The sequence below is a fragment of the Pimephales promelas genome, chromosome 21, assembly GCF_988280905.1.
Source record: "Pimephales promelas chromosome 21, fPimPro1.hap1.1, whole genome shotgun sequence".
NCBI lineage: Eukaryota > Metazoa > Chordata > Actinopteri > Cypriniformes > Leuciscidae > Pimephales > Pimephales promelas.
The window spans coordinates 2068334-2096177 of record NC_142789.1 but is presented as its reverse complement, the minus strand read 5'-3'; the positions used below and the strand labels follow the sequence as shown (position 1 = coordinate 2096177).

Sequence of the window (27844 nt, the reverse complement as noted above, 5' to 3'; positions counted from 1 at the left end):
AACAACTGAAAAAAAGGTTCCCAGAAAACACAAAAGCTTAAAAATGCAACCAGATAGAATTGAATTGATGTTTGTTTATTTGATGGCATTACAATGAAGGGTTTTTTTTTTTTCTGTCATTGTTTGACATTACAAAATGTATACAGTACTTTCTTGGTTGGTGCTAAATGTTCTCTGAACTCAAAAACACAGCCAAACATGTTCGAGAGAATGTCAAGGCACGTCATGTTATTGAGACCAGAACAAGGAGGACCATAGAGGTCAGTCACAGTGTCACTTTGAGCAGAGTTTCAAATATTACATAAGCTGTCCGTCATTGAGACCACAAACAGAGGTCAAGGGTCAGCAACATTTTTGGTGTACTCTAGTTTTAAAAGCGGACTACTCATAAATGCTGCTAAAAAGAAAAAAAAAAACGAAAGAGAAAAAAGCCAAACACAATGTCCGAAAACCACTTGGTGTGTGTGATTATGGTTTCCAAAGTAGCATCACATTTTCATTGGCTTTGACATCCCATCTCTTCAGCTAAATATCCTAACACTAATTTCCATGGAGAATTCATGAGCACTGACATGATTAAAGAATTTTAGCATAATAAAAACAGGAAGTCGATGTTACTCCTTATCCATTTATATTCCTCACGACAAGACACTGATTCTACACGGACTGATTCGAATCACATTAAGAGCTAACATAAATAATACGACCAGGGCACATTTTTTTTTTTCTCTTTCCATCCACTTGTTGGCCTCCCAGAAAACAGGTTTAAAACCAGTCAGCTTCACAATCAAACATAATTTAAAAACCAAAGAGATCCTACGACAACAAAAACACAACACAGAATCAAAATAGAGTATAAAACAAGTCGAGGATTAGTGTAAGGATTTTAGTTGAACAGACAATAATATTACACCATCACGATCCCGTTCCTGTATATGTCAGCATTATTCTGCTATTGCTTGCGAATTAAAAACACACCAGCGTTCCTTGAGCTAAGAAAACAAACCAGACACAGACACCCAGGGTTCTGTTATTGGACTTCTGTGCTAGTTACAGCCTGTCCATAACAAACACCACGTTCAAGCATTAGGGCGTCCATCCGCGCACGTGGCACCAGGACACTGGGTTTCTCAAAATGCAAATATTAGATTTCTAATTATTAACAATGTTCTGAATCTAAAACATAAATAGGAGAGCTAAAAACAGTCGCAGCAGTTGACGGCAGGTCTGTCGGTCATTAAAAGGTCAGACTCATATGTAGGGGTACTGGGGGACCCTCCGGGGACTGAGCTGAAAGCTGTTGTACGCCCCGCTTCCTCGAGTGGTGCTGGTGCTCGTGGTCACATAAGGGTGAGCGGGGTAATGTTGCTGGTAGTGGGCGGAGAGTCTGTGGACCACACCTCCGATGGAGTCCTTTGGGATAAGACTGGCTGCATAGTGACTGGTGGGCGGGGCATGAATGGAGGGGGAGGAGCCCTGGACAAGCAGGTGCTCCATGTGGGATGCGGGAGTGGGGTAGGTGTACAGGCCGGGGGTGCTGGTGAACGAGGGCGCCTCCTGGAGACAGTAATGAGACGAGGCCGGAGGGTACGTGTGCTGTCGGCGCAGGGACGAGGAGCCACCGGATGGTCCTTGGGATGAGACAGTGGTCTGGAAAAAAAAAAAAAAAGGAAATCGAACCACATGTTCTTTACCATACATTTAGCGGCTAGATTTAACCGATCGGCGAGATTTGGCGCTTGCAGAGTTCCAAAAGAAACTTTAAGTACAAACTGCAAACTTGTTCAAAGGGCTTTAAACGGTTCCAGATGATGAATAAGGGTCTTATCAAGCAAAACGATCGCTCGTTTAATAAATAAATAACAAAGTTTACGTTTTATAAGCTCAAACGCTCGCCTTGCTCTGTTCTGTAACGCACTCCTGTTCGAACTCGTTCATCAAAATGAACAAATCTTTTCCCGAGTCATTTGGTTCATTCGGCGAAAGAAACGAACGAATTGATTCGGAAAAAGATTTGTTCATTTTGTTGAACGAGTTCGAACAGGAGAGTCACGAACGTGCACCACAGAAAGGCGAGCGTTTGATCTTATAAAACTTAAACTTTGTTATTTTTTGAAAAAAAACGAGCGATCGTTTTGCTTGATAAGACCCTTATTTATCGTCTGGAATCATTTAAAGCCCTTTGAACAGTTTGCACTGAAAGTTTCTTTTGGACCTTGAACCGTTTGGTTCCCATTGAAGTCCATTATATGGAGAAAAATCCTGGAATGTTTTCATCAAAAACCTTAATTTCTTTTCGACTGAAAAAAGAAAGACATGGACATCTTGGATGACATGGGGGTGAGTAAATTATCAGCAAAAGTTTTTTGAAAAGTGAACTACTCCTTAAAGTCGGACACTTTCTGTTTTTTGTTTTTTACAGTGTTTGCGTTTACTCTGACTACCGATGAAGTTGATCTAATTGGGGTGTGTTTTTGTCTGCGTTCGTGTGCGTTTTTCTTTATTTAGTATGAGTAGTGGTCAGATTGGTGTGTGTGGGGTGATGATCTGAGGCTGAACAGTTCAAGATGCGGGGTTAAACATCTGAGACAGAGCGGGGACAAGCTAACACAAAAAACGAAAAGCTAAGAAGTGGAGACATAAGCTGTTTCTGCCATCGATACTTATTGGGAATGTTAAAGAGCCCCTATCATGGATTTTTGAAAATGACTGTTCATATGGTGTGTAATATAGCTCTAAGGAAATGAAAACATCCTGCAAAGATTTATATCTGAAAGTGCACCGTATATAAAGTTATTGTCTTTCAAAAGTGAGAGTCGACTCTGAGTCTATGCAATGAATTGTTTTTGAAACGAGTCATTAGCTGTTACGTCGTGACGTAGATACAAAACATTAGCTCATTGGCCGCTCCCAACAACTGCGTGTGCAGACGGGAGTGTAAACTTGAAGTCTAGAACACAAATACTTCAGCTGAATCGCGTCATGTCGAGAATTCAATTCAAAGATAGTTCAGCCACTTGTTTTCATAGTCCAGGGACGAGCATGTGAAGAATCAGTGGTCAGAGTTCATATTTGCAACGATACCACAACAGTATAGCCCGATTGTGTTCTCATCACTTTAATGACGAATCATTCAAAAACATAAATGAATTTTCCCGAAGGAGGGCTCAGCATCCAGTGTATATGGATCAGGTTCGTCCTCCTCCGAATCACAACCTGTAAGTATTATTATATTAATAATGTTTGCCGTTATGTTTTCTGTAGCATGCTCAATATAGTTATATTGTGTTGTGCACACTCCGCAGCTCCTAAGCGGGGTAAAGTTAGTTTTGTTTTTGATGTTCACCAGACATTCATTGAAATGTCTTTACTTTTCATTTCTTCATTACTTTGCAGAAAAAAAAATAATCCTAACAGTTTCAATAGGGGCCTCGCACCGTTAGTGCTCGTGCCCTAAAAATAATGTCCATAACAGGTCTGATTATTAAAGGCTGCCTAATATTCCTTTGAATATAATTATTTTTTATTATGACGCAGAGGTGCCTGTTTTGCCTCAGGTCTCTTGATATCTGCCGGCTGTGGCTAGTGCCCTCTTCTATGCTTCAGGTTGTTGGGGAGGCAATATGACGGACAGGAACGACAGGCGTTTGGACAAACCGGTGGATAAAGCCAGAAAATTGCAGGCAAAACCGGCCAAATACATAACACAAAAATACAGTGTTCAAAACGGTGCTTGTGCATTGACAGAAGTGGTCACCTGACTGAGGTTAAGTGGTTGAGATCTGCTGGGGTCCAGTTGGGGGTCAGTGACTCTCTCTCCTGAGCTGCTCGGCTGCCTTGTGGCGGCAGCGGCTCTCTTGGGCTTCATGTAGTAATTCTGGGTAAGACCTAAAACAAACAGCCAATGTACTTTAAAAAAAAAAGTATTTGTTTTATAAAAGGACACCGAATAGCTGTTGACCGAGCAACACTGAATTAAAAGAAGGATGATACTCGCCTACAGCAAGTGGGATTTTGGCTGATATTGAGCTTTCCACAGGCTGCGCTTTCACAGATGGAGCCACCACTGCCATGGATTTGGACAGGCGTGAGGACTGGAACCCCACATGACTGTTCTGGGGCTTGGGTGTTAGAGGACTGGCGGTGGAAGAGTCCGAATCATGAACGGTTAGACAGCTGATCACATTAGTCCTGTGGCTGGGGCCACCGCTGGCAAAAGAAAAAGAAAGATTTTTAAAAAAATACATAAATGACACATTTGGTTAAATGTGGCAAAACAAGCACTAAATTATTACTGGTAACATTCATCACATTTGCTAAAATATTCAAACACTTAAGTTAGATTGAGATATTTTTAGATATTAGATATTTACTCACCCCCATGTCATCCAAGATGTCCATGTCTTTCTTTCTTCAGTCGAAAAGAAATTAAGGTTTTTGATGAAAACATTCCAGGATTTTTCCTCCATATAATGGACTTCAATGGGAACCAAACGGTTCAAGGTCCAAAAGACAGTTTCAGTGCAAACTACAAACTATTCAAAGGGCTTTAAACGACACCAGACGATGAATAAGGGTCTTATCAAGTGAAACGATCGCTCATTTAAAAAAAAAAAAATAAAGTTTAAGTTTTATAAGCTCAAATGCTCGCCTTGCTCTGTTCTGTGATGCGCGTTCGTGACTCTCCTGTTCGAACTCGTTCATCTTTTTTCGTGTCATTTGGTTCATTCAACGAACGAAATGAACGAGTTGACTCGGGAAAAGATTCGTTCATTTTCATGAACGAGTTCAAACGCTCATCACGGAACAGAGCAAGGCGAGCATTTGAGCTTATAAAACTTAAACTTTGTTATTTATTTATTAAATGAGCGATCGTTTCGCTTGATAAGACCCTTATTCATCGTCTGGAGTCGTTTAAATCCCTTTGAAGCTGCACTGAAACTCTCATTTGGACCTTGAACCGTTTGGTTCCCATTGAAGTCCATTATATGGAGAAAATCCTGGAATATTTTCATCAAAAAGCTTAATTTCTTTTCGACTGAAGAAAGAAAGACATGGACATCTTGGGTGACACGGGGGTGAGTAAATTATCAGCAAAAGTAAAAAAAAAAAAAAAAAAAAGGTGAACTACTCCTTTAAATGCAAAAGCTAGAAGTTGATAAGATTTTTTTAAACGAAGCCTTCTTCAAAATGAGTCTTCTGCTGACCAAGGCTGTATAAACAGTAATGTGAATAATTTTTCAATAAAGTTTCTAATATGATACATTTTAAAATGTTATTTATTCCTGTTATGGCCAAGCTAAATTGAAGTCACATGATGCTTCAAAAAAAAGAATATAATAATAATACTTTTTTATTTTTTTTGAAGCATCATGTGCATCATGTTTATTCTAATAATTAAAGAATATGATATTATAATAATAGAATAATAATCAAAAACCAAATTATATTTGAAATATAAATATTTTGTCTTTATAATCAACTCTCCTTAAATTTAATGCGTCTCATGTTTCTCATTAAACTGGTTGTGTATGTATATTAGCAGGTAGTGACCTCACCTAACGGGGTGGAACTTCCTTTCGTCCTCATCGTCAGAGTCGCTGTGTATGGTGATAACGCTGACAGCAGGACTCGGGGTGTCGGAGATGATGATGGGCTGAGTGAGAATAGCACTGTAGGACTGAGCAGTGCTGTGAACGCAGAAAAGGTCAGACGGTGTATTAGAAGATCTCTCCACACACAGGGACACTTACACTACATTCAGCGTGGTTTATCAAATCATGTTTTCTTCTAAATATAGCACAAGCTTTTCAAACAAAACGACAACAACAATTCCTGTCAATATTTTTGAGTGTCAAAGGTTAAGTGGCCCAATACCTGACGCCAGTGTCACAACAGATCCTGCTCCTCTTGTTCTGTGACCTTGTGACCGTAGAGGTTCCTCGACTAAGGGATTGAGTGGAATTGAGACTGCCAAGGATGTGTGGGTTCTGCTGGACAACGCCATTGTGCTGACCGCTCTGAGACACCCTGCAGGACACAACCAACCAATCAGCATTAACCCTTTCATAAAACCTACCAGTGTGAATTTAAAGGGATACTCCACTTTTTTTGGAAATAGGCTTATTTTACCACACCCCCAGAGTTAAACAGTTGGGTTTTACCGTTTTCGAATCCATTCGGCCGATTTTCTGATATTTAGAAGAATATCAGTAACCAGACCGTTTCTGGTCTCATTGACTTCCATAGTAGGAAAAAAATATACTATGGAAGTCAATGAGACCAGAAATTGTCTGGTTACTGATATTCTTCTAAATATCCGAAAATCGGCTGAATGCTTTTGGAAATGGTAAAACCCAACTGTTTAACTCTGGGGGAGTTGTAAAATGAGACTCTTTCCAAAGAAAAAAGTGGAGTATCCCTTTAAGGAGACCGTATCGCCTTACGTCCACGGTAATGTGAAATGCTTGTCACGTGATACACAATAGCACTGAATGACTGATGCGTCGCTTTTATTTCTCATCCAAAATATCCCAAAATTTGTTAAATGTCATGAACTATCGGACATTACGATTCTCAGATGTGTGTAAATTAATACGTTTGGTCATTTAAACACCTTTACATTTATCTTATTTGTCGATATACAACATTTGATGGGCTCCGCCATGTTATTTTGCCAACATCTATCTGAATTAGAACACAAATTAATTCCTGTTCCTAAAATACATGAAAGGATGTGGCCGTTCGGATACACTATTTTGATAGTCCACTTTAGACATTCTACAAACTATAAGTAATTATTCAACTACATGCCAACTAAGTCAGAGTATCGAAATAAAGTGCCATCAGCCTTTGAACTGGGAGAAAATTAAGAAAAGCGTAAATGTTCGGACTGCAGCCACTTTAATTCATATTTAATTTTTAATTTTATTTTTAATTAATGATTCAAAGACTCAAGATTTCACTTGTTTCCTTGCTGAATGAATCCGTGTTTTTGAACAAATATCTTCCAATTTTTTAATTCCCTTGTCGCCGCCTACTGGTGTAACGAAGTAATTGATACAATCTTTCAAGTGTTATTTTGATGGCTAGTAGAGCCAGACCGATATATCGGCAGACCGATATTAGGCATTTTCCAAACTATCGGTATCGGCAGTTATAATGGCCGATAAATGAATATTTCAAAAATAAAATAAAAACGGACGAAACACGCTTGAACCATGTCATGAGTGTTGGAGTTGTATAGTTTGTCCACCAGAGGGCGCTCTACACCGTGCCTGTTGGCAACACTCGTTGAGTTGGTCACATTGCTTGAATAACAATTAAAAGAACATCCCCATCAGTTCTCTTAACTCAAATAAGCATGACAAAATTGGTGACTATCATGTCCAGTTTAAAAATATAATAAAATATCGGCCGATATATCGGATTTTAAAACCCAAAAATATTTGTATCGGTATCGGCCTTCAAAATCCTTTATCGGTCACGCTCTAATGGCTAGTACAGTAGACATCAGTAGGTCTCTATAGAGTGCCGAAGTTACGACGTCACTCTGTAGGCCAAAACGCGGAAGCGAGTTAGCATTTTAACACTCCCGGTTCCCTCGCCCTAAAGTCTATGGGATTTTTGAACGGGTTTTTGCTAAATCGCCTGAAATAAGGCCTGTGGTGAACAAAACCTCTAAATATTTTCACGTTTTGATCCATGACATGGAACACACCAGTTATAACCTCCTTGTGGTTTTTTAAACTTTATATAGGCTTCAAAATGTATACATTGTAGGTTAACTTGTAAAGATCATCTTGATAGACAAAACGTGTAAGGGTCACAACTCTTTTTTGCGATTTTCCAAAAGTCTGTGGGGAAAACGCACAGGTTTTCGATCGAGGGAACCTAAGCGAGTTGTCCTACAAAGTGACGTCATCACTTCGGCACTCATTCATTATTATTGTGACGCTCTACCTCCAGCTTGATGTTTGCTGTGTCGAGTTGTCGGACAGCAGGGCTTCCAGGGGCGATTCGGTCACGACGGACTGGTGGCTGGAGTTGTGGATGGTCATGCCAGGAACCTGCTGCCATGCGGAGGGTATGAGGATCTGCTGGGTGCCCGCTGGCCAGGCCTGCTGGAGGATCACAAAATACCGGCCTTCAGCAAGTCACAGTATACCACTGATTTGCAATCAAACTTAAACCAGTTTTACCGACACATGAATAGAGGGTAAAACAGCTATGACCAAGCTTTACCACACAATGAGTGACATTGATGCATATTTGGCCATTTAAACCTGAATTTATACATTTGTGTCATGCTAGATTGGCGAAGAACCTCATCTAACATGCACTCAATTAAAGTGAACACCCCAATAAATAAATAAAAAAACGAATGAATGAAATAATCCATAAATGCACACAATTCTGCAAATATTCTCCCGAAGTATAAGGCAGCTTTAGATGTAGCACAGCCATTTCGTATGATTTTAAAAGCCAAGACAAGCACAGCATGCAACAATGATACACAAGCATTAAAAATGAAGATGGGGGTGAAAGACAGTAATCCGGAAACCTGTTGGGAAGAACCGTGGCTGTTAAATAGTCAGAAAACAACGAGCGTTTCCACAGAGCAAACCTGCCCAAAAGATCTGCCATGCTGGTGCGGGCAGCGCTAGAGTACCTGCGGACAGACATGGCTATGAGAGGGAGAGGAACATGGCTGCAAATGTTTTTGAGCTGTAGACAAGGTCAGTCTCCTGCCCTGAGAGAAGACAGTGAGGCTGGGGAAGGAGGGGTGGGAGGTCAGAGAAGGGAACAATTCACACAACATGAAGTAGCAAGCAAAGCACAGAAGAGTCAACAGCACATGCCTCCCATCATGCCTGTATCAGACCTGCACTGAGAAAGAATGATGCGGGAGTGACAGAGCGAAAAGAAAGGGAGAATGATCCGAAATACAGAAAAAAAGGCCAATTAGAAAGAAACATAACAGTTTCGAAATAAATGCAGATATCAGGAGGAAAAAGTAAAAAAAAGATCAAAGAGAGATCCGAAAAACCGTTAAGACGGAGATCAGGAAAAATATCAAATAAAAAAAGAGATCAGTAAAAAGATCAAACAAGAGATCAAAGAAGGCCCAGAAATATCACAGAGAGATCAGAACTTTTTTTTTTTAAATATATAAAAAAAATTAAATAATTTTTAATATGTGCGTGTATGTATACATGCATGTATATGCACACATTAGGGCTGTGCAAAGATTAATTGCATCCAAAATAAAAGTTTGTGTTTACACAATACACGTGTGCTGTGTATAATTATTTTGTACATATTCGTGCATGTATATATTTAAGAATTATTTGCACATAAATACATAATCTTTATTATATATAAATATTTTATATATGAAGAACACATTTTCTTAAATGTATACATGCATGTGTGTATTTATATTGCGATTAAACGAATCCAAAATAAGTTTGTTTACATAATATATTTATGTGTGCTGTGTATACTTTTGTATATGAATATCATATTTTCTTAAATGTATGCATACAAAATTATACACAGCACACACAAATATATTATGTAAATAAACTTATTTTGGATGCGATTAATCGAAATTAATCTTTGCACAGCCCTAATGTCTGCATATACACTACTGGTCAAAAGTTTTAGATCAGTAAGATTTTTTATGTTTTTAAATGAAGTCTCTTCTGCTCACCAAGCCTGCTTTATTTGATGAAAAAAAAAAATGACAGTAATATTGTGAAATATTATGACAATTTAAAATGACTTTTCTATTTTAATATATTTTAAAATGTAATTTGAAAGCTGAATTTTCAACATCATTACTGTTGCTGATTACACATCAGTTTTCAGTGTCACATGATCCTTCAGAAATCATTCTAATATGCTGATTTTATGCTCAAAAAACATAAATTATTATTTTCAATGTTGAAAACAGTCGTGTACCATTTTCCCCCAAAAAATATTCTATGATGAATAGAAAGTTCAAAATATAATCTTTTCTAACATTATAAATGTCTTTACTGTAACTTCTGATCAATTTAACTCTTCCTTGATGAATAAAAGTTTACTAATTTCTTTCCCCCAAAAATAAAAAATAAATTTTTACTAACCCAAAACCTTTGAATGGTAGTGATTAATGTTACAAAAGCTTTCCATTTCAGATCAATTCTGTTCTTTTGAACTTTCTATTCAAAGAATCCTAAAATAAAAATGTAAAAAAACTGTTTTCAACATGGATAAAATCATAAATGTTTCTTGAGCATCATATTATAATAATTTCTGTAGGATCATGTGACACTGAAGACTGGAGTAATGATGATAAATTCAGCTTTGATTACAGGAATAAATTACACTTCACTATATATTCACATAGAAAACCGCTGTTTTAAATTGTAATAATATTTCACAATATTACTGTTTTTTTTTGTATTTTTTATCAAATAATTGCAGCCTTGGTGAGCAGAAGAGACTTCTTTTAAAAACATAAAAAATCTTACCAACAAAGACTAATTGCAATTAATCTTATCCAAAATAAAAGTTTGTGTTTACATAATATACGCGTGTTCTGTGTATAAATACATAATCTTTAATATATATATATAAATATTTTATATATACAACACATTTTCTTAAATGTATACATGCATGTGTGTGTATTTATATCTACAAAATAATTATACACAGCACACAAAAAATACATTATGTAAACAAACTTATCTTGGATGCGATTAATCGCAATTAATCTTTGCACAGCCCGAGTAACAATGAAAGAAAGAAAGAAATGTAAGATCAAAGAGTGTTAAAAAAAAAAGATCGGAAAGAAAGGAGGATGCGTTTGAGGAGGAAAGAGGGGCATTGAGAAGTGATGTTAGTGGTAGAGCACTGGGTGGGTCTCTCTTTACCAGCACTGTGGCTGTCTGCTCCAGTAGGGCAGGCCGTCCTGCCCCACAGCCCAGTGCCAGGGGCAGCGGCGGGTACTGGGACGCCACTCCCGCTGTGTGGGGGTGCAGTGTGGCCACCATCAGAGGCGTGCAGGAGCCCTACGGAGGAGGGGCACCATGGAGGGAAAGGGGCAAAAAGCATGGAAAGATTAGACAAAAGGTCAGACTCAGGTCAAGGGTACAAGGCTGCGATCTCACGTGCCATTTACTGGCACGGTCTTGCCAGCAGCAGAAGGGGTGTCCATGCAGACTTTAAGAACGGACGTTTCCTCTCCAACTCGACTGGATTCATTAGCATTTCATCAGATTGCAGTGATCAGTTGGATATGATAGATGTCTTACCTGTGTCAGCATGCTGGGTTGAAGCTGAAGGGGTTGGGTGGACTGGTTCTGCTGGACAACAGGAACACCATTCTCCATCCTGACAGGATAGCTAGAGGTTTTGTTGGAGGATGGAAGGCCTTCGGGAAAAATAAAAGAGCGTCTTAAATTTTAGTGCCAAAAAATTAAATGCCATAAAGACAAAAATAAATTGTTTGCAACATTTTAAACTAAGCAATGTGACCGAGACAGGGTATGATGAAACGATGCTTTAGATAGAAAGGTAGAAGGTCGTTCGTCTTCAATTGGTTCAAAATGTCGCGGCCAAATTTCTTAAAACGTAAATTCTGTCACGCCACTCCCATTTTGCGAGCTCTCCACTGGTTCCCAGTCCAATCTAGGATTGACTTTGAAATTCTCCTATTTGTGTACAAATGTTTGCATCACCTTGCTCCCAAGTTATGAGTGTGAACTACTACACTCCTACACCCCGTCCCGAGACCTGAGATCTGGAACCCTAAATCTACACACTAGGCTGAAACGCAGAAGAGATAGCGGTGGGGCCTAGATTGTGGAACAGCTCGCCAGTACAACTTATGGCTTGTTTCCACTGAGCGTACGGTACAAACTTTTTTGCGTTTCCACTAGGGCTGTCAATCTTCCTCTATAATACTAATCGAATTCCATTCCTTATTTTATAATAATATTCGAATATTAAATGCCCAAATTTATCCTATTATTAATATTTACGACATTACACATTCTTATGGATCGTCAATGCCACTATAGCCTGTGGTTGTTGTTACACGTTCGGCCCACTAGAGGGACATCTAACGTTACTACAATAAACATTTAGGGGCCGTTTACACCTGGCCACTTCATGCGTTCTCAGATCGGATAGCTCTGATTTATCAAAACGAATCCATTTACAGTTACACCTGCTCACATAAATGTGTTTTCGCAAAACGGATATAAATCCGATCTTCAATTCCCGCGCTATACAGATGTAATGAAGTGCACGTCAGCGAAAGCAACAGATTTGAGCTGCAATTTATTGATCATTGGCTAATTTCAAAATCAGCAAATTAGCAAATTAGTTAAAATCTCCCGGAATCCGCGCATAACATACATAGCGCGCGGCGCGTGCATGGCAGAGAGGGAGTGAACGAGACCTTGCGAATGTGCCACGCGAAAGCTAGTCCCGCGCTCTCCTATTGTTAATAATAAAGCGATAGGGGGCCGTTTACACCTGGTCACTTCGGAAGTATTTATTTTTAAATGTATATAAAAGCAATATTCGAATAGTAACTTGAGCATTCGAATAGTATTGATTTTTTTTAATATTCGAATTATATTCGAATTTCGGAATTCGTTCCAACAGCCCTAGTTTCCACTGTCAAAAGTTGTGAATGGTACCAAAAAGCCGAACCCTACCTTACCAGTTTTTGGGTACCTAACACAGTGGTACGGAACTAAAAGGTGGAGCTACACACTTCAGAACGCTGATTGGTGCTGCACTGCATTAGCAGCAAACAGTTGAAATATAATACTACTGTTATTGTGTCACGAAATGCAGTTTTAAGAGTTTTTCAGGCGAAAACGTAGTTTTTTAAAGTTCAAATGTGTGTTTTTTTTATAGATCTATGATAATTTGACTGAGACCCATTCCAAGCGATCACCGGTCGCTCGCGCTCGTGTCCCCCGCCTGGAACAGCCTTTCCTCGGCTAGTCGTTCCGATGTTTGCGCTGACTCTGACGTCTCTGTAGTGGTTAAACATGAGATATAATTCGTCTCGTGAATCTATAATTCGTTCCCTGAGTGAAGTTTCATATATTTGAGCGCTGAATTAGTATATCTGGCTAAAACACGTTTGTGTGCTTATAAATGTTTCAAATGTATTTAAATGAATTCGAAAAGAAGCTCTGTCTCTCCTCCGTATTTTTTTAATTTTGTCTATAGACCTTATTCAGAGCAGCGCCATGACAGGTATGAAAGTGAGGCTGTGAGGGATAGACTTACCGTGTTTCCAATGGCATCCGCTGTAAAAAGCTGAATAAAGCGGCTAGATTATTTACAATTTTCCACAGCTTAAGGCCCGTACACACCGGGACGAATATCAGCGCGCGTTATTCGTCAGCGTTTTTCAACACGTTTTTTGTGTTCACGCCCAAACGTTTTTCGCTGACGATGAGCCGAGTGAACATGCAAATTCATTCCCTGACATTAGATGGCGCTTAATGTAAAACAGAAATATTAATAGAATACTATACTAGGGTGATCATATCCATGTCTCAATGTTTTATTATGACAGATAGAAAAAAACCGAATGAAATAATGATAGAAAAAAATGTCTTCTGTATTAGAAAAATATATAGGCCTAAATAATAAATAACTAAAAGAAATGACTCCAAATGTAACAAAAAATAGCGCTCACAAACTTACAAAAACGAACTAACAAAATCTATTTATATCTTTAGTTTTCATTCTCTTTATCTTGTTTTTCTTCCTCGTCCACCTTGTTTGCCCATCTATATTTTGCTGTAGGACTGATCTTTCCCAGCAGTTTTTGTTTGAAAACCAGGACATTTTCATCACTTAAAAACAGTCAGGACAGGACGTGGAAACAGGACATGTGTAACGCAAAGTTGAGATGTTGCCCAGAGATAAAAACATAGCAGTTGTCAGATGAACAGATGCACGAGAGATGTCGTATTTTTTTCGCGTCGGTGTGAACACTCACATTGGCGCCCATTGTTTAGTCACGAGGCGTTAAACGTCGACGAATAACGCGCGCGAAATTCGTCCCGGTGTGAACAGGCCTTTACATTATCGGGACTTTTTTGTCAACTGACATTTCTTGGAAGGATATTTTTCTTGGAAGAACAATCCGAAAACACATTAAATAACAGTACAGCCCATTGAAGAGATGCATGTCTATCCCACACAGCCTCGCTTTCATTCTCACTAAAAACCAAAGACGGCGCTGCCGTGAATAAGGCGTATTATAAGGCGTTTCTTGGTTGTTCTCTTTTCGATCATTACTTGTTTGAGCTTGTACAGCACTTTAGTCAGTCCTGTGGCTGTTTTAAACGTACTGTATAAATAAAAGAACTGCACTTGTGTGTAAACGCCGCCTGCAAAGTCATTAAAGCAAAGGCAATAAGTCAGCTGTCTAAGCTTTCCATAGAGTCTGGCTCCAGCTCACCTTGGATAGTGGTGGGGGGGCAGACGATGAGGGTTTGCTGGAACGGTTCAGTCTGAGCACACAGCTGTGTGGGGCGGGTCTGCATGGGGATGCTGGGTTGGGCCAGGCCTGGGATGTTTATGGTAGCCTGCTGGTAAAGGGCCGGCTGGTAGTTGAGGAGGGGAACGGCTCCAGCGGCAGACGGGACCTGGCTGTGCTGGTTAAGCTGGCTGCTGAAGGTCACAGTCAGGTTTCCAGCAGTTCCAGGAACAGCGTTAGCAGCAAACAGGGCCTTTCCACTGTCAAAGCTACTGTTCCTTCTCTTGCAGATATCCATGTTCTGGAAGCACGACTTGACACTACAAAAAAAATATGAGAACCAAATTAAAACACATCTCTCAAAATGAACAAAAGCTAGATTTCCTAGATGTCTTCCTCAAAAGGACGTACTGAGAGCTGTGCGGGAAGCTCAGCAAGTGGCTCATGCTCACAAACGGATGTGCCAGGGTTTTTGTGGGTGTGATTCTTTTATCAGCGTCCAGTCTCAACATCCTCTTCAGCAGGTCAATCAACTCCCGTCGGTCCGCCTTCTCCGCCAACAAGTCCGTCCCTTCTAAATGAGTCGGCAGATTGACCTGGAAACCGATAAAACAAAAAACAAGCTTTAGTATTCCACGTCTAGTATTGATGCGTTCCCTCATAGAGACGTATTTATTACCTGCATCATGTCATCTAAACAATTGAAGATGTATTTTCTCGCTTCTTTGGACTTGATGCCCATTTCAGACTCGTGCTCAGATGGGGTCTAGAAAAATACACAAGTGTCAGCCAAGTAAAATATTCACCAAAGAGTAACTGTTCTTAGGGCTGGGCAAAAAAATCGATTTTTCGATTAATCGTTTTTTAAAATGTGTTCGATTCAAAATCGATTCTCAACGGCCGAAATCGATTTTTTCCATATAAAGGGCTCGCGGACGCGGTGCTGCATCTTCTCGTCTCTCTGCACTAATCAAGCGCCAAGCGCTGCAGATGTCGACACACACACACGCGTTTAGGAGTCGGGACATGACATTGCATCGTAACCTATGATCGTAACTAGCGTTTATCATTTTCACGTCTTTTTGAGTTTTACAAGCAATGTTAAACCATCCCGTGCTCGCGCACTCTCAGAGATGTCTTTCACTGCGTGCACAGCCTAAATCTGCCTCACAAACAGCTCGCCAGAAACAAAAGTTTTATCCCTGGATTATATCACTTTAACAGTTAAAACACGCGACATTATGTCAAAACTCTGGTCTTGGTGAGTAACCTCGTAAAGACAGTCGGTAATGTCTTAAATTAGCATTAAACGCGTGTGACAGAAAGTTAATGAAACAGTAATGGATTCGCGCACTAGTTCTTAAAGTGAACGCAGCCATTTGTGTCAGTCATTAATTCTGTTGTCATAACAACAGAATATAGTATTAATTGTAAGCAATCAGAATTAATAGCCTTTGTATTTAATTCAGTCTGGACTAAAAAGACTATCCAGTGTTATTTTACATTGGATTACTTTATTCAGTTTCTGTAGTATTTCTGACATTCCCAAAAAACTACCCCAAAATGTCTCTTAATTTGTGTCTTTATTCTATTGTATTTATTTGTGCTACTTTTTTCAATTTAATTCAAAGATTGAAATCAAGCTTCCATACATAAACTCTTAAAACAAAAATAAACAAAAAATTACATTACCATTTAGGTAAGATCAATGTAAAAAAAAAAAGTCTAAATATTTATTTATCTTTATCTATCTTAAACATAAAATAACATGATACTGTTTGATCAAGCTGTGCGACTGTTCTGACTTTTTTTGCATATTGCATCAAAATCCTGTTTATTCTCTGTATGCATTTAGTGTACCTAAAATAAAAAGAGTTTTATATACAGGTTTATGGCTCTTAATTTCCTTGTATTAATTAACCACTAGTAAACTTATGTCCACTGTTCTTTTTTATAAATATAGGATTTGTATTACATCTTCATTATAGTCGAATCGAGAATCAAATCAGGAATCGAAATCGAAAATTGAATCGAGAATCGAAATCGAATCGAACTGAGAGCTTGTGAATCGAAATCGAATCGAAATTGAAATGTGAATCGATACCCAGCCCTAACTGTTCTGTCATTCAGCGTTAGTTTTGTAATGATGAGTACTGACTTTTAACCTCCACAAGGGATAGCTGGAGTCCGGTCCTCTGTTAAAGAAGCGGCTTGTCTTTGTGCCAGCACTCAAAAGATACTCTGGAGGCAATCCCTGTGTCTGAGAAATGTACCGAATCTGGAGAGGGAAAAAGGAAAGGTCAAGTCTAGTACAAAGACTAGGGAAGATTTCAACAAATGACCCAGAAACCAATCAAAAAAAGCCATCTTGAAAAACATCTTAATTCTTGTAACAACCAACACAAGTATGAATTCTCCTCCCCTCTCTGCAATTTCAATAAACTATACATCTACAGATAGCCAGGAAGTATGACCATACTAGCCCAGTTCTGTCAACACTGCACTAGCTCCCTAGTAACCATCAAATACATTTCCAAAACACCCAATGGTTTATCTCCTCAGTACTAAAGCGTGTCCATCACGTCTAATTGCGATCTCTACATTCTGGACAATTGAAAATACCTAGAAATATCAAAATGATCAACTGGTAGATCCTTTTCCTATTTAGCACCCAAACCGTAGAATAGTCTTCCTAGCCTCGTTCGGAAAGCAGACGCTGCCATTTTAATTTTAGAAAACACCTTTCTTTAACCTGGCATATACATAACATGATCAATTTCTGTTATATTCAAATCAGTTAACCCTTTGGGGTTGTTGGTTTCAGAGTCACACTCGGGGTGTTCGGGTCCAAATGGACCCAAAGGGCGGGATTCATATTTAAAAAAAAAAAAATTATTTTTTTACTCGGTTTTTTTAAAATAATATTGTCTTTTCTTTTTTGGTGTTTTGAGAATTTAAAAAAAAAAAAAAAAAAATTAATAAAATAAATTTAAATAAAAATACATTTATAATTAGTATTAATGCAATAATTATGACAAAATTTCCCCCCATTGAACATAATAGAAAAAATATATTTTTAAAAATTTTTTTTAAAGCTGTATTTCATTTTAGAGTCAAGCCTAGGCCTCATAAAAGCAATTTTTGAAATGAGATGGATGCCATCTGGTGGACAAACTGAGCATTTTAAAAATGCAAAACATGTATAATCTGAATTTTTTGGTGTGTTTGTGTATACAAGTGTGTGGATGTGTCTGTTTTGCACTCTTGATGTTTTATAGATTCACCCCTTCACTGTTGTGTGCTTTTTTTCAAGATTGTGGCTGATTTGTAGATTGTACGCACAAAAAAACACCAATTTCCCATTCATTTTCCATGCGGGTCCATTTGGACCTGAACACCCCAAGTGTGACTATTTTTTTTACAACCACTTAAACTATTCACATCATGTCCCCATTTTTTTGGGGTGTTCAAATACCAAATACCAACAAAGTCACCAAATTTCGGACCATTCCGAGGAAGCCGTGATTTTTAAAAAAATTTCTATTTAAATTCTTCGGGTCCATTTGGGCCGAACAACCCCAGAGGGTTAAATGATGATTAGGATGCATAAATTAGGTCAACCGGACACTTCCATTGCAAGAAGAATGACATCTACACTAATATTAGTCTGTCCGTCTCATCCTTATCCTGAGGTTACCGTAGTCAGCCGTATCCGGTCCGTATCCAGATCAGATGTGGACCTGCATCTAGACAACCAAAACGCAGCCCTGAATGTCAGCAGAGACCGTGTCTACAAGACAATCCCTCATCGACACGACAGACATCAGCACAGATCCTCCACACAGACCCTATGGCCAGCTTTGGCTCCATACCGGCGTGATGAATCGATCTTCAAGCAGAAGGAACTGGATAAGTTTTTGAATGCTACCGATCCCCATCTGAATTCACACCTTGGTTGTTTGTTGGCCAGAGGAGAACTGGCCACCTCAACTGAGCCTGGTTTAAACCACAAAAAAATGTTCTCTATTCGGTCACCGGATGGAGTTTGGATTCCTTGCCACTGTCGCCTCTGGCTAGCTCAGTTTTGGACACTTAATATTTATCAATATTATTGATCTGACTGTACTGATGGCACTATATGCAAACTGAGCTAGATGATGGCATAGTTTATTTCACCTAGAAAGTAGTTCTGCAAAAAAAAAAAAAAAAAAAAAAAAAAAAAATCAATGATCTTTACAACAGAACTGAATCAAGTACCTATACGCTTAGTATCGGTTCATTTTTGTGACACGCTCCAGTTCACAGAGAACAAGATGTCACAAAGCTCATTCTGTTTGTTTTCTTTCTTTTACAAAAGTGCAACGTTTTGTTGTTACTGTGAGTTCGCACAAATAAAAACCCTTTACAACTTCGAATGATCCATTACTCTTATCTGCATGACCAAAAATGCCAAAGTCAAGTTGTTTCCACTGTTATCAGAAAAAATGCGAGTGGTCGAGCTAGCGCCTTCATGCAGTAAGCACGCTATACTTAAAGGCATCATCGGATGCCCATTTTCCACAAAATGGTGTTCATGTAAAATTTCACATACTTTGGTTAAAATTCCTCATTTGTTAGAGTAAAACGACACCCTGTTTAACTCATCAAAAACAGCTCTGTTCACAGTGACCCGTTTTCGGTGCCTGTCTCTTTAAATGATAATAAGCAACTGCTCACCCCACCCCTCTCTTCCATGGGGGGCATTGAATGGCTGAGGGCAGAAATATGCTAACTCGTGGGCGGAGCATGATCATTATGACATCATAGTGCTCAGAAAATCCAAACAGCCTGATTATTGAGGATGTAAAAAATGGTTAATGGATTTTTTTCATTGTATGGTGGTTATCCACACACTGCAGAAACACATTTATATCCAGACACCATCTAAAAGTGAATTTTGCATCCGATGACCCCTTTAAGCTTCCACACTCCGCACAAACACTTGTATATGTGCCATATAGCACACATTTACCTAGGTTGCCATGTTTAAACGAGGTTGATGGTTGATAGGCAACATTTGGATTTTCTGCCTGATATGCAGTAATTAATTACCAAAAGGACCCGCCGTTAACAATCTGTCCCTCATGGACTGCGTGACTACACTACTTCCTGTAACATAATATATGTGACCTGGTCATATTCTGATGCTCCTGGATACAGCGGCCAGCCCAGAAAGAGCTCTGCAATCACACAGCCCAGCGACCACATGTCAATGGCTTCACAGAATGGCAGACCCAGGATGATCTCGGGGGCTCTGAATAGAAAGTGGAAAAAAAAATACCATTTCAATATCATAATCTATGCATATAGAGCATTTTGCGAGATGTAAACAACACTGGTCCAGAAGCACATCCTGTTTCAATTTTTTAACACTACATAAACGTTGGAATAAAATACAACCAACAGAACATATGCAACTGAATCAAAAAGTTAAACACACATCTTTAAGATTTGAAATAAAGAAACCATTTACAAACTGAAACAGGAAGTGTTGTTTACATCTTGCAAAAGGATTCCATCAGGTAGTCTCTTCTACAGGGAGGCCTGATCATTAAACATCTACAGATTACAGATAATCCCTTCTTACCTGTAGTAACGTGACTGGAGGTAAGTGGAGCACACGGCTTTGGAGACGTGACTGGCTGATCCAAAGTCGATAACCTTGACCCTGTAGGGCTGTCTGATGGGGTCAACCAGCATGATGTTCTCAGGCTTCAGGTCAGCGTGGATGAGACCCAGGCTCTTGAGCTTCATCAGGGCCGTGGCCACCTGCTGCAGGATGGGGCGGATGTGCCTCAGAGGCAGTGGGCTGAACTTACTGTGCTTCAGGAAGTCATAAAGGTTCTGCTCCAGCATTTCAAACACCAAGCATGTGTGGCCCTTGTGTTGGAAACACTCGTAGGAGCGCACAAAGTTGAACTCGTCAGCATTCTCCGCACTGAGACGGTTCAAAATGCTCACCTAGAAGAGGATCAATGACGAAAAGTGTCCACAATTAATAAAAGGGGTGCTAAGAAAATAATAAATCCAATATTCTGCATTTTTTGCATTTTATTTTCATGTTAAATGTTAATACTGGATCTGTTTGTTACTGATTTAGGCCATTTCACAATGGAAATAACCATTTTTAATGTGTTAATGACACGTTTATGCATCTGCATAAATCAAAAATATAAATGAATCCACACGTAATTACATTTCACAACTAAAAAAGCAGCGTAAAGTTTAGTCACCTTTGACTTTTTTCATTATGATGTTGGTAAGGTTGTTCTTTGTAAAACTGCTTAAAAAGAATGTGTATTGTAAAAAAAAAATACACTTAATTGAAAGTGCATTCACTAAAATATGCAAACGTAAAAAATGAGACTTAAAAAAAAGTCTAAAATACGAGGAAGGAAGGGATGGATATAAAAATGTGAAATGGATATAAAAATGTGAAAAATCACTGTTTTATTGAGGCTTAAGAATCGTGATATCACTGCATCATGGGCCCCTCTGGTGGTTCCCACCCTTACCAGGGTCTTTGCAGTAAAATCGGGCTACAATGAAATCTTGAAAAGCGGTAACAACTAGAGGTGTGCACGATTATTTGAATTTTCGATCTGTAATTATTATTCGAAAAATAAAATACTATTCGAATTTTACCACGCCGTAAATGCAGTGAATCCATGATAAATCCCAAGCACTAATTCGCAGTTTTAATTAAATGCACTGGGTGGCGCTGTGGAGTCTATTAAGAAATTGTGTGTATTTGATCACATAATGTTGTCGTCCATTGCTAATTGTAAGCTTGTTCAGAAATGGTGACAAAAACGTTGAAAAAAATAAATAAACTTAAAATAACGTCTTTTTCGTTAAACGTCATTTAAATCAACATGACATCATGACTTTTGCGTAAACATACACGCCACTTGCGCCACACGCATTTTGAGCTATCCGCGTGTATGTCTACGCCATTAACGTCCGAGTGATTCCGCGTGTCTGTACACGCCGTCAAATGTCCGCGCGAAACGAAGCAAAATGTAGATCTACATCTGGGGAGCGATCGTTTTTGTTCCTAGGATGGTAAGGGAACAGTCATAAATGCCATTAACCCCAGTGTTGTAGTACTCGAGACTCGGACTCGTCTCGGTCTCGAGACCATATTTTAATGGTCTTGGTCTTGTCATGGACTCGTGTGCATTTGGACTCGGAATTGACTCGTACTCGAACATTTTTTTTTTAGGACTCGGAATTATTCCCGAGTCCACTCGAGTTCAATTCAAAATATTTTTCATGATTATTAATGTATGTTAATAAAATATTTCTTTAAATTGATTGACACACCCAGTGATTGGTGATTTTCTAGTGCGCAACTGCGCATGACAAATTGTAATCAAATTACTTTTAACACCACCTACTATGTGGCCTTTTTACCCTAAACTGATCATATTTTTTAAACTCTAAATAAATTCAGTAAAAAAAAAAAAAAAAAAAAGGATTTCTCTAAGTAAATAAAAGTAAATTAGGTAATCAACCCTCACTGGTCTCGGTCTCGACTCGGACTCGACCGTCTCTGGTCTCGGACTCGACTCTCTATGGACTCGGTCTTGACTCTCTCTGGTCTCGGTGTCGACTCGGACTCGAGTGAGGTGGTCTCGACTACAACATTGCCATTAACCCCAGTGACGGGTAGGTTTAGGGACGGGGTTGAGGTAAGTCATATATTTATTCAGTAATAACGATAAGTCAACGGCGTTCATAAACACGCTGAAAAGCGATTGATAGCACGCCAAAAATGGAAATACGAATTGGCGTGTCATACACGCGCTACTTCATGAGATCAGTCTGTTTAAATAAACAAATTTTCGAATATTCGAATGCAATACTTATGAAAAATACCCATCCCTAGTAACACCACAAGATTGCAAACACCACCCACTACAGAAACACAGATCCCATCATAACATACCTCGATCTGTCCCTGGCGTGCATATGATGGATGGTTCTTCAGGATTTTGATGGCCATGATCTCATTAGTTCCTCTTTTCCAGCACTTGGCCACCTGCCCAAACGTGCCCCGACCGAGAAACTCGAGAACTTCGTAGCTGTTGGAGACGGAGCAGAGGATCTCGTGTTGGACCAGCTGGTAGTCCCCTTCCCCATTGGAGCTGCTGCTTTTGGTGGTGGTGGCCGAGTGCGGGATGGACTGGGCGGTGGTTCCCGTCCCCCCCGTACGAGCAGAGAAGGCAGGAGCCGAGAGCTCCTCCAGGATCTGAACGCTGCCGCTCCCACTTCCACCTCCTCCGGAAGTCTCCACTTCCTCATTCTTCCTCTTCAAACCATACCTGTGCCCACGGGAAGAGTGGGAATCCGAGTGATGGGTGTTGTGGGACGTCCTGCGACTGGACCCACGCGGGAGGCTCCCGGTGCTGTCTGCCGCACGGACCACAACATGGCCCCGGGAGGCTGGGGGGAAGATCAGGCCGGAGGTGCTGAAAGGGAGGCCCGCTGCGGGGTTGAAGCTGTACTGGCCCACAGAACTGTATGCTTCATTGGAAGCGTCCCAAGCACAGCTCTCCACCTTCATCTTTTTCACCCTGCAGAAGGCACTGGAAGACACAGATGGAGGGGAGAAAACCTGCAGCTGTGAAGCCATGCCTGCGAATATTAGAGATTTGACATTGTTGAAAACAGAAGGAACAAAAAGCACTTTTAAATGGCAACACTGATATCAACACGAGTCGAGTCACAAGAAAAAAAATCGGTTTAATTTTTATTATAGACACATCTAGGGCCCCGTTTACACCTGGTGTTTGGATGCGAGACGAGGCAGACACCCGTTTACACCTGGTATTCGAATCCGTCTTTTATCCCCACTTTCGACCACTTCTGTCCCGATTCATTTAAGGCAGTGGTTCCCAACCTTTTTTTGTTTGTGACCCCCTTTTTCCCAAGAAAATATTTTAGGGCCCCCCTTCACATTTAATGATATTATCGCTCTTGTAAGCTTGCAGCAAGAATAACAAAATATTTTTTTTTTTAAACAAACGGTATGTTTATGCACAAATAATAGCCTATAATATTGAAAATACAATGACTAAAACATCAGTAGGCCCTTTGTAATTTAACAACGTAAGCCTAGGAGAAGCCTATTAATTGGCCCTATTTGAAATGCAAAAATAGTGTTTAGTAGGGTTGGGTATCGTTTGAATTTGAACGATTCTGATTCCGATTCCTTGTTTCGATTCCGGTTCCCAACGATTCTCGATTCCGATTCTTTTAAGAGGCAGGGTCAAAAAAGTTTAGCTAACCTTGCTAACCAACGGCCTTTCTGAAGGAAATACTCCTTCTGTAAAAATACTCCTTTTGTCACAAATTTTGCATTTTGCTGAGATTTCGTTATTTTTAGAAAAGTGAAGCCACACTTTGGACCGCCGACGTAAGCTACTCATGTTCGACTCGCGCGGTTATGCCAACACTTCCGGTAGACGCTTCTTGTTTGGTGTTGTTCAGCGGTTTCTTCTTCCGCTCGGCGGACTGTGAATATCGAAACTAGGAATCGAAATTTTAACTTTTGAACGATTCCGGGAAAAACGAAAAGTTAGTCCTGGTTCCAATCGATACTTGATTCTCGATACCCAACCCTAGTGTTTAGGTTAAAAAAAGAATATCTGCTATTAAATGACTGTTATCTGGGGCCTCAATACTTGCATGTTATCTGTGAGGCTTTATCAATGTGAGGCTTTATTTTTACGCTTTTGGCGCTATAGCGAGCGATAATAAACTTGCATTTATTAACAGAATAACGCGTCTTTCGGAAAGAACAGTGTAGCCGGAACTACTTCTCTCTGTGTACGTCTATGACGAGTCACGCCGGTATTGGGATACTCCGCAGCGGCAGCGATCCGAACCAGTGTAAAATAGTCCCAATGTAAACACTTATTATAGGTGTACCATAGTGGTTCAGGATAAGACAAAAACAAAGATTGGAAAATGGATTCATGATGAACTCACTCATTATATATATTTTGTAAATTTTGAACAGAAAAAAAAATTAAGGACTTTTATTAAATGCTCATTATTGCTCAAACCTTCAAAATATGCCGCGACCCCCCACAGAGCTCGCTGAGGCCCCCTTGTGGGCCGCGACCCCCCTGTTGGGAACCGATGATTTAAAGGGAGTGTCTATCTTTTGAACCAATTGACAAAATAAGCTTGCACAATTTACATATGAATGCGTTCGGAGATGACGGAAAAACACATGGAGCGCATCAGCAGCTTTCGTTTCTGCTCTGACAGCCGACGAAGTTTAAAAAAACACCTTGCTAGCGCGCTTCTCATAATGTTTACACATTAGGTCAGTAGACACAGAGTAGGCAGTCTTTTAAAACCTAAAGGCAGTCCTGTGGGCGAAAAGGCCTTGTTGATGCTAGAGGTCAGAGGAGAGTGGGCCGACTGATTCAAGCTGACTTTGACTGAAATAACCACTCGTTACAACCGAGGTATGCAGCAAAGACACAACACACACAACCTTGAGGCGGATGGGCTACAACAGCAGAAGACCCCACCGGGTACCACTCATCTCCACTACAAATAGGAAAAAGAGGCGACAATTTGCAAGAGCTCACCAAAACTGGTACAGAACCATGAAAATTGACTTTATTGGTACGACTACTGGAATTTTACTTCGAAAACCCTGGCAATTATCACATATACATATTTTAACATTAAATTTAGTGGTCATATTTTGTTTTGCTTTTTCTGGTGTTGCTGGTTACAACAGGGACATACACCTTAAGTACGACTTAAGATACACCTACAAATTGCTAACAAATTCTTTATAATATGTGACAGTAGGCACAAAATATTATGCCAAAAATTACACACAAAAAAAAACCACAGCCTGTGAGGTTATTAATATTTTAGATTTCATAAATATATTAAAACTCATATAACAACAATTGGTAGGGACATATGTGAAACCTAAATGTGCAGGATTTTCTTTATGATACTTCTGTAAATATTTAATATTCGTAATATTTTTCTCAAGTTTAATGTATATTTTTATTCAGTACCAGGCTGTTGTCTCAAAGCAAGTAGTTTTGGGGGAGTGAAAAAAATATAAAAGAAAAATCTGTGACAGGCGCCAAATAATTTTATAGAGATGTTGTTTCTTGAAAAAATATTGGAAAATTGTAAAGCACGTTTAATCCCTACATCCAGGGGTTTCAACGAAAAACAACAACAACAGTAATAATATTATTCATTTTATTTTTTTAATTATTAGTTAGCTGGCTGGCCAAGGTTTTGGATTGAGGGTCTCTCTCTTTCTGTCTGTAAAGAGTGAACTCCCCTGAATCACACAAGCGCATTTACACAGACCAGAGCAGGCAGAAGAGCGTCGAATCTAATCATTTAAATCAAATAAAATACACCAAAACAGAACTGAAATATCAAAGATTACCAAAAGAGCTGCACAAATTGTCTATTAAACGAGTTTTACAGTGAAACCAAACCGATGTGTATGTTTATAACCACCGAACGACTCCACCCTTTTCGAGAAAACTGCGCTATTGAAGCGAAACAACAAAAACGAAGGAAAAAAATACTAAATTAACTCAAAAGCACTGAGCTTGCTCCTTTGATATGCCAACATTTATATCGCAGTCGTTGAATTTAGTGACATTGTTGCCGAGATCCTCGAATCTGCAGACGTTGTTATAAGTTCGCGACATTGTATGATCTGTTGTCTGACAAGCAGCCAATCGTTAAAGTTAGTGTTACAATATAAAATATTACATGCAAAATTAAAATTAAAGTACCACAATAAATCACACTACATGAACAAACTCATTGGGGAAATTACCAGAGTTCAGTGCAGTCAAATCCAATCCCCTTCAACAAAAGCATGTTCAAACGCATTATATGTCTACATTAGTGTCATTAAAGACATCGCGGGTGTATATATAAGTTAAATATATTGTGGATGCTTGTTGCAATATTAATACCTGAGCGTGTCGTTGATCCTGGTGTGTGGGACAGAGAGGAGCTTTAAATCCCTCGGATCTGGATTCTAGGCCTTCATTGTTTCAGAGCTACTCCGGCCCAACAGTTAACTCGAAAATAAACAGCGATCGGTATAAAAATACAGCTCCATCAGTCACCGTGAACCGTGACCAGTGCCACTGCTCATAAAATCGTCGATTTCTGTCCTTGTACTAAAAATAAACCTGATTAAAACCCAGACAGAGAGAGGCTGTCGAGCTCCCGGTACATCCGAAGCCTGATTATCAGCTGCTTCAGTCAGGCTCAGGCTTCCTGTCCACGGGCGCAGCACTGCGCATGCGCATATAGCTTTACACGTTTTATAACACGCGCACTGAGATTAGCAATTGTGCAACTGTTGATGATGATGGGAAATTACCATGGCACTGCTCACCATGTTTCCCGTTTACTGAAAACTCGCCTTTGACGTACACGGACTATTTCACGTCAACTGTATCGGAAGATATTAGAAAACCATGTATTTTTTATGCGTATTAATGCAGTTAACAGAGCAATGTATACACTTGCGAACAACTTAGAATTTTCAAAAGCTCATAAACGTTTCTAATCCAGAGATCCAAACTGGTTTAAAAAAAAGTACATATATAACACGTTAAGCATATTACAAGCGTTAATGCCAGTTTGTTATGTAACATTTTGGGTAATACTTTATTTTAGTGCACTTGTTACATGTAGGCTACTAATTGTGTATAATTACATGCAACTAACCCTCAACCAAATCCTACTCCTACTCCAAACCCTATAGTAAACATGTTGTTAATTAGTTTCATCTATCATTACACTGTAACAAGGGAAGCTTAAAATGAAGTCTAACCCATTTTTGTTATAAACATTTTGTTTTATAATACAGCTGTTATTCAACCCCTATTCAACACTTTTGCTTTTAAAACACCTAGTATAGAATTGTGTATTGAGCCTCTATAACTCTAACAATAGCTATTTAGGTTTAGACACAGATGACATCGTTGTATGTTTAAAATAGCATAGCAAAACATCCAGGCAGGGCATGGAAGAAAAAGTACAATTACGTCAAGGGAAATAAAATGTTTGATCAGAAAATCTGAGGAAAAACCCTGGATTTACTATCCATCAAGTGACCTAAAGGTGTCCTAAAACTCCATCAGGTGACCTATTGGTGTCCTAAAACTCCATCAAGTGACCTAAAGGTGTCCTAAAACTCCATCAAGTGACCTAAAGCTGTCCTAAAACTCCATCAGGTGACCTACAGGTGTCCTAAAACTCCATCAG

General features: G+C 39.4%; 1 protein-coding gene across 3 annotated transcripts; it reads right to left on the bottom strand.

The window, feature by feature from the left end:
- Positions 1-59: 59 nt before the first annotated feature.
- Positions 60-26860, bottom strand: hipk1b (homeodomain interacting protein kinase 1b). 3 transcript variants are annotated; one of them, XM_039663258.2, is made up of 16 exons: positions 26539-26860; positions 22500-23188; positions 20136-20509; positions 19679-19802; positions 16668-16787; positions 15189-15275; positions 14921-15105; positions 14492-14829; positions 11307-11425; positions 10926-11063; positions 7963-8123; positions 5878-6030; positions 5559-5690; positions 3998-4209; positions 3758-3888; positions 60-1650 (listed from the first exon to the last, which is right to left on the bottom strand). In XM_039663258.2, exons 2-16 carry the CDS (start codon positions 23184-23186, stop codon positions 1252-1254), a joined length of 3360 nt encoding a protein of 1119 aa, XP_039519192.2. In that variant the 5' UTR covers positions 23187-23188; positions 26539-26860; the 3' UTR covers positions 60-1251. The 3 variants fall into 3 exon arrangements, with proteins under 3 accessions (XP_039519192.2, XP_039519194.2, XP_039519195.2); XM_039663260.2 differs by having other exon boundaries at positions 22500-23139; XM_039663261.2 differs by lacking the exon at positions 10926-11063 and having other exon boundaries at positions 26539-26859.
- Between the last annotated feature and the right edge of the window lie 984 nt (positions 26861-27844).

Excerpts from the sequence above, each read along its gene's own strand:
- hipk1b (XM_039663258.2), bottom strand. The coding sequence starts at position 23,186 with ATGGCTTCACAGCTGCAGGTTTTCTCCCCTCCATCTGTGTCTTCCAGT. Across the intron at positions 11,064-11,306 it reads AACCCAGCATGCTGACACAG|GGCTCCTGCACGCCTCTGAT; the intron begins GTAAGACATCTA and ends CCTCCTCCGTAG. Across the intron at positions 3,889-3,997 it reads CAAAATCCCACTTGCTGTAG|GTCTTACCCAGAATTACTAC; the intron begins GCGAGTATCATC and ends TGTTTGTTTTAG.